Source organism: Monopterus albus, unplaced genomic scaffold, assembly GCF_001952655.1.
Source record: "Monopterus albus unplaced genomic scaffold, M_albus_1.0 scaffold172.1, whole genome shotgun sequence".
Classification (NCBI taxonomy): domain Eukaryota; kingdom Metazoa; phylum Chordata; class Actinopteri; order Synbranchiformes; family Synbranchidae; genus Monopterus; species Monopterus albus.
The window spans coordinates 2,956,773-2,967,557 of NW_018128052.1; the positions used below are offsets into that span (position 1 = coordinate 2,956,773).

The following is a 10,785-nucleotide window of genomic DNA, read 5'->3' on the forward strand; positions in this document are numbered from 1 at the left end:
ACATATACTATAAATACATTATATACACCCCATCATATTTTTAAACACTGTCAGTTTTGTAAGCACCTGTAAACCAATACCGTCAGTAAAACAGAATTATAGTGATCAGACTGATTTTTGGAGGATAATGCTAAAACAACGATTGACTCCACATAAAATGTGTTTAAATAAAGTCCTGTGTCAGTTTGGAACAGTTTTTTTTTTGTCGTACGTCACTCAGGTGAAACCACATTAACCAGTGAGTCATGGCTGCACATAGACAACAACGAGACATGACTAACTGTGCTTAGATTCACTTACGCATTTCTAATGCTAGAAAAGGCGCATTTGCATGTTAGCACAGACATTTTATGACCTCTGTTATATTGCTGGTGACATCTTTAGAGTTAACCCCGTCTGTAATGTGATGGGGAAAAAAACTTTACATTTAGCAAGACTGTTACCAGAGACCAATATGCTACGTTAACATTTTCCACTTTATTGCATTAAGCTACTAACAAATAAGTATTGACACTGGAAACATTTACCCGCTATATGAATTCACGGAAGATTCACTTTGTTTTCCAAAAGGTTAAACCTGATGTTAGGCTACAGACCTGTACATTTATGTTCAACGACTATTATTAAACGCATCGCTAGCCTTACAAGTGTTTAGCTACAATAGTGCCCGTTTCCATTTGAACACGACAGCTTCCGCACAAAACCAGCGGTTTGAAACTTATAAAATTCAGGATAACTTAGTTTGGATAATTGTTTCCCAGGCCTCGATCCATGCATCATTCCCAGACAGCTCCTTGAGACCCAGCAGGGGCCCTTCAGTTAAATATAACACCGTAGACTCACAGCGACTCAACTTTAAGAAAACAAGCTATTTGCTAACTTTTAAGTGAACTTCTGGAGCAAGTTAGCGCACTTTTCGCAAGAGTTGTCAACTTTTCCTACCTGCACAGAATCGGCGGCCATCTTGGTTTCGCCTTTGAATCAAATCCTACTGGGAGCGAGGAAGGGAGGTGGGACTCCAAAAACAAGCCTTGTTTTAAGTTTCCCTCTCTGACGACAAAAAGACGTGATTATTTCGACCAAACCGTCGGTCATCTCGGGTGTATGGGGCTTTCCATGTCGTCTTAACACTTCTTTTACGCCGTCACACCGTCCTGGAAGGTGGACTGGCGCTCACAAATAAAAAGCTGCAGCATAAATGCTGTCCCAGAGCAGTTGGAGAAAGAGGCGGTGGTTACAGTGGAAGCGTCCGCCCAGACGAGCTGTAGTGCCGCTGCCGAGCTGCTCTCGGTCCGGACAGTGAGCTCACACACGTGATCCAAAACTTCATCTGGGCCTTACCTCATGCTAATAGAGTGGACACAAACACTTCACCTCAGCAGGCCCTGGGTGCTTCAGCCGGAGGCTAAGTTGTGTTAAAATATAGGATATGTACAGAGAAAGTACATCTTTTATTACAGCTGGAGAATCATAATTTATTAGATATTACCATTTTATCAATAGTGGAAGAAGAAAAAAATATATTTCACTTTAGTAGGCTACAAAGTCCTATTTTTAAGCACAAAAGTATTAGTAGTGACATTTACTGTATATATAGTAGCAACATGGAAAAATATTCAATTACTAGTCAAAAACATTCAGAATTTTACTTATGCATAAGTATATAAATATTTTGAGTACTTGAATTAGGTATATCAAAAGGAATAATGGCCCCTTCCAATATATGCTACTAGTCACAAGTTTTGGAACACCCCCATTTTTCCCCCTGTTTTTAATGACAATGAACCAGTTCAAAGCTAAGAAATCACCAGAGGTAAAACAAAGAAAAAAAGTCACCCCAAACTAAAAATGTATGTACATTTAATGTAAAACAAGCCTTTTTCAGGGATCAAGTCATAGCTTAACTTACATTTTTCTGCAGCAGTGCAAGTAAATTAGGCCTTGTGAACTGATGCAAACAACTCCTACAGGTGGCCCAACAACAAATCTATATCAAGGCAGTGTTGGAAAACACCGTTACTACAAGCTCTGAAGCATTATTTAATTTGGAATAAGTAATTAAAAAGGAAGACAGACCTTTTCAGGGATTTTATTGTCAATTCACCATATGTGCAGGACATACAGAAAATTGAAATACTGTTTCTCTCTCACCTAGTATTGGGTGCCATAAACCAATACTGTCCAGCACGGCGGACTTTCCAGTTAAAGAGTGAAAGCAAAGCAAACCACAGGTGCAACACATTCATGGGAACTTTTGCAACAGTGGTATCTATCACAACGGTGTTTGATTTTAGTTGTAGAGAGAATGCCACAAGTGTTTGACTGTTGAATTGTACTAATACTAACTGGTAAACTGGAGGGGTTCTGAAACATTGGGACTATGGTGTATATTTATAAATATTATATTTTTGCTTACTATTTTTGATGCACTAATATGTAAGCAGCACATTATAGTTGGTCAATGTGGATTCAGCTTCAGTTTCTTATTGTTGGAGAGTTTATTTTATAACATTGTATTGTATTTTGGACAGTGATAATATGTTTTTATGTAGAATGTTAATTTGCAAAGTCAGTCCTATGCGGTAAAAATACATTTTCCTCTGAAATGTAATGGAGTTGAACTATCATAAAATGAAAATACTAAAGTAAAGTACAAGTAACTCAAAATTGTACTTGAGTAATTGTACTCACGACTGCCTGACTGAGTAGTGATGCATCAATAGACTATGTAAACAGCAGTTTTGTATTGCACTAGAATAAAATTTGAGGACTTGTATGAAACACATTAGAAGAAGAATATCAGCATCATCAGGGATCCCGTTTATGTTGTAGCTGGTCTAGATTAGATAGTTTCAGCTACTTTTTTTTTTTTTTTTTTTTTTTTTTTTTTTTACAGCTGGTTAATGTAATTTCTAACAAAGGACAATATTTTACATGTATTTTGTACTGGTAACTACAGCTGCGTGTAAATATAGTGGCGTAAAGGGCTTCTGAAATGTATAAAGTAGCTCAAAGTAGGGAAAAGCTCAAGCAGAGTACAAGTACCTCAAAACTGCTGTACTGCAAGAGAGCATAATTCAAATCTGAAGGATCGTGCAGACACTTACAAACCTGCCAAGCTGCTAAGTAAACATTAGCTGCCACACTAAATAATAGTCACAGTTTACTTTTGAGTTGCCAAGCCAGATAGATCAGGAAGAGCTGCTCAGACAAAACCATAGGACAAACACTGCTTAAGTACTCTCCACTGTGGCCAGGGCCTGACATGTCACACCTCAGTGAGAAGAGCACCTGCTGCATTACATAACCCACAGGGACACAGTCATCACAAGCCATATGTCTCAGATACTGGGCGCTCTGTGCTTACGGCACAATATCACACACATTTATCAGTGTGGACAACAACACTGGCTCCTTGCTCATAAACTGAGCATCGTCCATATAATAAAAACAACAGAGGTCTTGTTGGGTAGACTAGTAAGTGTTGTATTCATGTTAAAATCCATGGGGATGACTACTCTCTTTCTGTTTCCATTGGGACATGTTAGTTTTGTCTTTCATACATAGAACAGCATACTGTAGCTGCAGCTGTGTTATTATCCACAATAAACATAATAATTATTGCTATGATTAAGGGCATAATTAGGCAGGGAAGTATTACTGCTGAAGCAAAAATCAAAGAAGTCCTAATGCATAATGTTCTGTTGATTTTTAAAAAGTATGGTATAGATGTTAGTGGTGCACAGGGAGACCTATAGTACCCATATGAAAGTAGAAGTATGTGATAAACAATGATAAAAATAATTTGCAGGGTAACATACTCCAGAGTTGATGTTCCTGGTCAAGTCACAGAGTTTGGAGTGACAGTGCTCAGGGCCTCTGTTGCATGTTGGTTTATATATAGAGAAGGTGCATGTCAGTTATGCTGACTCAGTTTAAATTTGATCATAAATCACTCAGTGGTAGCTACATGCTGGAATAAGTCCTGCAACAAGGTGTTTTTACAGATTTCAAGGTGGGGGGTGAGGGTGGGGTCCTCCATATGTCTGAGCCAGAGGGCCATAACCAGGAATCTGTAAATGGAGAACAATCTGAGATTAATGGGGATGAGTCCAGTGGCTGATGACAGTCCAGGGATTATCCAAGAGCAGGGATGAGGAACGCTGAGTGGCAGCACTAGCTCATATAAACCCACCCTGGCCTCTGGTGATTCATCTCACTTTGTAGAACTAGGTTTCAGCAGCAGGACTGTGACTACCACAATAAGGAAAAATGTTTAGAACACACATACACAAATTGTTCAAATATAAATAAGGTGTATTTTACCAACATATTTACTTCATTACAACCACTAACAAATTAAGAGAAGATAGTGTGAGAATAAGGAAAGGATGTGACAGACGGAGGTAGGAGCAGAGCAAGCAGCTCTTTATCTCCCTCTGCAGGAGTGAAATAACCCATGTTGAATTTTATCTGGCTTTACCACTCCCTGCTCTGCTGTACCTGGCAATGATGATGCACAAACATTTGTACCGAGTTAAGAAACACACATGCATTTCTGGTCATTTTTTTATGTTCTGTGTATTTGTTTGGCAATCAAAAGGTGAAAACAGTCATGGCAGTCATGTTGATTTTATGTTCCACCTGACTAAGCTTCAACACAAGGATAGCTGGGTGTAGAGAAGGCACACAGAAACTCAGCAGTACTCTACATCCTCAGATGAAAAGGAGTACCTATTCATTTGAATATTTCAGGAGTTGTGATGTCACAGTACATCTGGGGGAGAAATTCTGTGCAGCTCTTTCAGGCCTTCACACTAATACATCTTCTTGATGAGGCAGAGGTGACTTTTCCGACTGTTAGCATTTTTATCGAGGGGAGACAAGAACCTCTGCCAATTACAGGCCACAGGAACTGGAATAAACCCAACCTTCAAGACAATGAAAGACTTCACAAGTTATGTAGAAAACTGCAAATAAAACTGTGACATTTAAAAGAACAGTTTGACATTCTGGGAAATATGTGCATATTTATTTTCTTGCAGAGAGTTTGAGGAGAAGATTAACCCTACTCTCTCATCACTCTTAAACATACGTAATTCTGCAGCCAGTTAGCTTAGCTAAGCTTTAAAACTGGAAACGGGCAGGAACAGCTACTTTTGGTTTGTTTGAAAGGTAGAACAATCCACCAGCCACCACAGTAAAGGTCCTTGATGAACAAACTGTTTTGTGTTTAATCCAGGGTCATGTGACAGGCTAACCATTTCCCTATTTCCTGTCATTATACTGAGCTAGGCTAACCATGTCCTGGCTGTAACCTTATATAAACAGACTCTAATGAGAGCGCTATCCATCTTCTGATCCAGCCCTCGACAAGAAAGCAAATAAATAAATGCTGAGGCTTTTGCTTTAAGAAGCAACGTAGCATATTAGCGGATGCTCATGTTCATCTGCTTCTACAATGGAAAAAAGGCACAAATTTAAATGAAAGTGGTAAAAGAACTGTACAACGTGATAAAATGCCCAGGCAATTACTTTAAAAGTGTGCTAATGGAAAAAGGGGTTAATATTGTACTGAAACCAATCTGCCTGGAAATGAAATGGACTGAAAAAGTAGTAAATATTTACAGCAGCAGCATCTTCACGGTAAATTTTACACACTTCAGTAATACGTGCAAATGTGTCTTTCATTACCCACAAAAAGCCTCTGGGCAAAGCTACACATTAACGGGAATCATCAAAACAACACGTCAATTGCAGTATAAAACATACGCACTTGCCTCAATGAAGTCCATAGTCACAGGATGTTTATTTCATAAAAACCTCAGAATTTCTCATCCCGGCCCAATAATACATCACAGTAGTCTTACACTTAAAATCTCTAAGTTAGTGGTGGTGGTGAGGCATGGGGATGTTGTCTGGCCATGGAAAACGTCACCATCAGTACATACAAAATACAACCATAGCAAAGAGCTAAAATACATGAAAACACAATCAAACAGTACAGAGCCAAAGAAATGTTTGGTCTGGTAAGTGAAGTCAATCAGGAGTCAGGGTTTGATCAGCTGCTGCAGAGGACGTGTCCCACCACGTGGCAGCAGAGGCCTTTGTCATGGAAGTGAAAGGGAGTGAAGGCCTGGGAGCTGCAGGGAACACAGCCTGCTGATGAAACATGAGCTCTTCGTCCAGTTGGCATGGGTGTGAATAACAGAGCTGTCACCAGTCTGACCGCTGCGTCAGAGGCGGGTTACTCTATTACTCTCACGTTCCTTCTTTGTTTCCTCTCAGAGTGCACAGCTTATCCTCTCCAAACTCTTCTAGTGATGTGTCTCTTTAGTTTTTGGGGTAGATTTTCTCATAGAAGAAGTTTTGTGCCAGCAGGTAGAGCTCTCCGTCTTTCTCTCTGACAGCGTGTGCCCTGACGAACTGGAACTGCTCCAGTGCAAACTCATAAAACTCATTCTCCATCTTCCAGATGGCTGACTGCTGCAGCTTGGCGATGGACTCCTTTGTGGGCGGCTTCTTCTCGCTGGTTTTCCTCAGGTGGGATTTCTTCCCTGTGATGAGGGAAGAAGGGGGTTTAAAAGAGTCCGGGTACATGTGTGACATATTACAAGCACCTGCAATTGGTACACCACAAAACACAGTATTCTGACATGCAATACAAAGTCTCCTTGTTACCATGTATAGAACCAGCAAGTTAAATAAAATTTACTGTGCTTCAGAGGTGCTGGTACGTGGCTTTTGGCAGTGGTGGACGGAGCCATGATGTTTGCTCTTTGTGCTAAGCCAAGCTAATTCACTGTATCATCCAATTCTCTCCAAGAACGTGAATAAGCATATTTTTCCACATGTCAAAATTTAAGTTAGTTGAATGTCAATGCGACAAATGAAATAAAGATTACATTATAAAGGTTGTGTTAATTTGACACAGCTTTCAGTCCTGTATGATTAGTTCTATATTTCTCTTTAGGCAAGGGCATCACTTAAAGCTCAGAGTGAGACTGCCAGTCAGCAAAAACTTTCTAATGTCACAAACCTGGCAACCCAAGTAATAAATACATAATTATGAAGGACACTACGTGACTTCTAAAACAGATACTCAGTGTCCAAACTCATTTTTAAAAACTATGATTAACTTAAGTACTTGGGCTTATTTATGGCTAAAAATGATGACTGTCATCTTGAGTCATAAAACATCTACATCACTGTCAAATGTAATTTTTTTTTTTATTCTATCATTCATTCTGGCTGCACTCTTGTAACTAATTAGTAACTACTCCAGAGAGAGGCATGAGTCCCCATTCAATCCTCAGACGAGCAATTCAAGCTGCTTATAAGCAACCACATACAGACACACATGCACAAACTTTAGGTTGCTTTCAACATTTAAAATTTTGGTGAGGGGAACCAGAATATGCAGGGAAAAGGCAAACAGTTTTTAACTATGTATGTAGCACCTGTTTTGTACAGCTCAGTGGCTCCTTTGAAGAAGCGTGGCAGCGCAGCCTCCAGCATCATGACAAAGTCCTCCAGCTCCTCTGTTACTCCGACCAGCATGTACTCGTTCACCAGGTTGTATTTGGCCTGCTCCAGAGCCCACTGGCTTCCCACGTTCCTGAACAGAGATCATGTTCATTTTATATTACTCTTCTGCTGGATGTTAAATGGTTGGATAGAGCAAAAATGGAGAGGAGGAGCAGCATTAAATGTGATTCAGCAGAGGAGAACTGAAAGGTACAGAGAGACAGGAAGAATGATTAAGAGAGATGTGAACTGAGTCCAGAGAGGGTTGAGGCACCAGGAAGCACAAAGCAGAGCAGAAGACTAAATTAAAGCTAGTGGCAGGTGTTGTCGTTATCAGGAAATTAAAAAATGGGGAAGGAAGTAGATTGTTTAAATTTATAAAGTAACTTTTTGGCTAAGCTTTATTAAACACAGCATTAGAGGACTAGCAGCAACTTCACCCTGTTTAATGTTTCCAAGGTCCTTTCAACTACTGCTAGTGTACCGCAGTGAACTAAATCACAGGCACTTAGACCTTCAGTCAGTAACCTGATTGAAGAGGGCAGATGGTTAAAATATGGCAGGCAGAGTCAAGGAGAGCTTAAGGAGGGTGAGCGAAGGGAGAGAGACTGATATGACTTGTCATGTAGAGAGAATGGGTTAAGGCTGAGAGATACAGTTGGCTATATCCTCTGTGTTTTGTTATTTCCAAAACGCTCCACAAAAAGGACCGGGCCGGTCCATCTCTCAATACTTGACAACTTTCCTACCTCCTCATTGGCGATAGCCACAGCCAGAGGCATAATGTTTTCAGGTTGTCAGTCCTCCCATATGTCCATCTGTACATCCTTCTGTCCAATTTTTGTTAAAGTATTATGTCAGGAATGCTTTGAGGGAATTTCTACTAATTTGGCACAAGTGTTCACTTGGACTCTAGAATGAACTGATTAGATTTTGGTGGTCAAAGGTCACTGTGACCTCACGTTCATCCCATGCCCATGAATTTGACTGGCTGGTGGAGTCATATGACCACAAAGTAGTTTTAAAGTGAAACTATATTAACTATAATTACCATTTCACAGTTGTATGCCTCCACCAACCAGTCAAATTCACGGGACTGGAACAGACATGAGGGCACCACTGACCATCAAAATCTAATCAGTTCATTTTTGAGTCAAAGTGGATGTTTGTGCCAAATTTGAAGAAATTCCCCTCCGGGTGTTTCTGACATACCATGTTCCTAAGAATGAATGGCCGAACAGACAACCCGAAAACGTGGTGCCTTTATCTTGATTACTCGTTGTACATGCACATTGAGAGCCACTATACCAGAGTCATATTCTTCATGTGGCCAATAGAACTGATTATGATTCATTTTAAATATTAGCACAAAAACTCAAGTGACATGGTCGATAAGTCCCAACTCAGCAATCTCTGAAAGTGGTACAGCATCAGGCGTTTCCATACATACCAGCATTCAGAGTAGTGACCACAAAAAAAAGGGATCTGGAGCCAGAGCTTCTCGGGGGCACAGTCTGAGCCGCCAGCTGACACACATTCATCAAATGTCTGAAACACAAACACAGTGCATGAGCATTTTTGAAGAAAACACTTACTTGTCAAATCAGCTAAAAGTCAAGAGCTTCCCTCTTTGTGTTACTATCACGCCATCGCAAGTCAACAAGGAAGCACTAGGGGGAGACCGAATGACTTTACAGTTCCTACTTGATTTGACTAATGCAGACTGCAGAAGCCTCATATTGAGTGCAGATAAAGATTTTCCTGCAATTCATGTTTATATAAAACAAAGGAAGCAAAAAACAGTTTCAGTGTTCTTGTGGGCACCTGACTACTGATCTAAGACGGGCTTGAAAGACAACTGGCCACTTAAAACAAAAGCATGAAATTAGTTGTGGGTTTCGACCTTCTTGTCTCCTTGCTTCCTGCGTCTTAGGCCGGGGCGATAGTCATCCCCAAAACGCAGAAAGTAGTAATAGGACACCAGCCTTTCAATGGGGTCTCGGATCACGTTTATGTAGATGGGCTTCCTCTTCACCCCAAACCTGAGAGAAACGACAGTGACTAGGTTATAAAACTCAGGGGAAACACAGAACTGATAACCTGCTATTCATGTTGAAACATGCTGACTTTGGAGGACCAGCAATGTGCTACACTCAGATCAGTACATTCCATTGTGTGGCTGAAAGGCTGTGAATGACCACAAGGTGGAGTCAACTACACAAAGGCGCAGCAGAGTCAGTACAGTGCTGCCATTATAAACATGTTAAATGAATGTTACTTTACTTGGTGAAGTCCAGGAAGGAGACGTGCCCGTGGTAGAAAGCCGGCTTCATTTCCCTCCATTCAGTCACATTCTTTACAAACCGCACCTGAACAAACCAATATGATTTTTAGTATAATTACAGTGGCAGGGCTATTAAGTAAACAGGTATTACAAATGAAAGGAGAAACGTATCTTAGAATTGTTAAAGACGCCCTGTGAGTGTGAGTTGTTGCTCTGACCTGGTCCTGTATGGACATGACCGGGTTGTTCTTGGTGGTGTTGATGTGCAGGACGTGGTAGTGGTTCTTCCCACACAGGTCGTAGGCAATGTTGGTGAAAGAGGTGCTGGCCGTCTTGGGTACGCGGTTGTAGATGATGACTATGTCATCTTCGCTGTCAGAGAGCGATGCTGTGGATGAGTCCCGTTCCCGCAGGCTGTCCTGTGTGTGCCGCTGTTCGATCTCTCGTACCTCATGTCTGGCGATGGCTCGTTCTGGAGGGACGACAGGAAGTTAGGAACAGGTGAATTGAGGACATAAAGGTTTTGTGACCTTCAGTGAGTTATTTAAGCAGCTCCAACCAGCCTCAGGAGTGCTGCTCTGAGGCTGAATTTGACCTTTGACTTCCCTGTGGAGCAGAATACAGGAAACAGAAAACTATGAAAAGTACAAGAAAACATTACATGCTTATAAATATCATAGCGTAGACAGGCAGAAATAAAAAAAAAAGTTTAACTCTTGGGTGTCAATGATTTTCTAATCAAGAGCACTACCACCTGTTTTGCTCAGTGTATAAATGTGTCATAACTATTTGGAAATAGCACTCACCTGATGAAGAGCTGACATTCCTGTCACATATTTAGGCTTGAACTTCAACCTGATCCAGTTATCATTAATTACCCCCTCAAAACATCCTGTCCTTGTCAGAGACAACACCACTGTGTGAGAGACTAAACTATAACTTAATTAAAAGTGGATTTCCTTTTCATTGCTTTG

At 40.7% G+C, this 10,785-nt stretch overlaps 2 protein-coding genes across 3 annotated transcripts in view; both read right to left on the reverse strand.

Annotated features, from left to right (window-relative positions):
• The window catches only part of pkn2a (protein kinase N2a), a 27,701-nt gene extending 26,349 nt beyond the window's left edge, over nucleotides 1-1,352 (reverse strand). Inside the window, exon 1 of one of the 2 annotated variants that reach the window (XM_020615994.1) lies at nucleotides 943-1,352. In XM_020615994.1, coding sequence (XP_020471650.1) covers nucleotides 943-963 — 21 coding nt within the window. In that variant the 5' untranslated portion in view covers nucleotides 964-1,352. Of the gene's footprint in view, nucleotides 1-527; nucleotides 918-942 lie in introns of those variants that run through there. The other variant, XM_020615995.1, reaches the window with a different exon arrangement.
• A 3,213-nt stretch (nucleotides 1,353-4,565) lies between these two features.
• hs2st1a (heparan sulfate 2-O-sulfotransferase 1a) overlaps nucleotides 4,566-10,785 on the reverse strand; it is a 25,243-nt gene continuing 19,023 nt past the window's right edge. The window contains exons 2-7 of the mRNA XM_020616220.1: nucleotides 10,030-10,283; nucleotides 9,811-9,896; nucleotides 9,431-9,569; nucleotides 8,978-9,075; nucleotides 7,461-7,618; nucleotides 4,566-6,557 (exon numbers count right to left, since the gene is read on the reverse strand). Coding sequence (XP_020471876.1) covers nucleotides 6,334-6,557; nucleotides 7,461-7,618; nucleotides 8,978-9,075; nucleotides 9,431-9,569; nucleotides 9,811-9,896; nucleotides 10,030-10,283 — 959 coding nt within the window. The 3' untranslated portion in view covers nucleotides 4,566-6,333. The remainder of the gene's footprint in view (nucleotides 6,558-7,460; nucleotides 7,619-8,977; nucleotides 9,076-9,430; nucleotides 9,570-9,810; nucleotides 9,897-10,029; nucleotides 10,284-10,785) is intronic.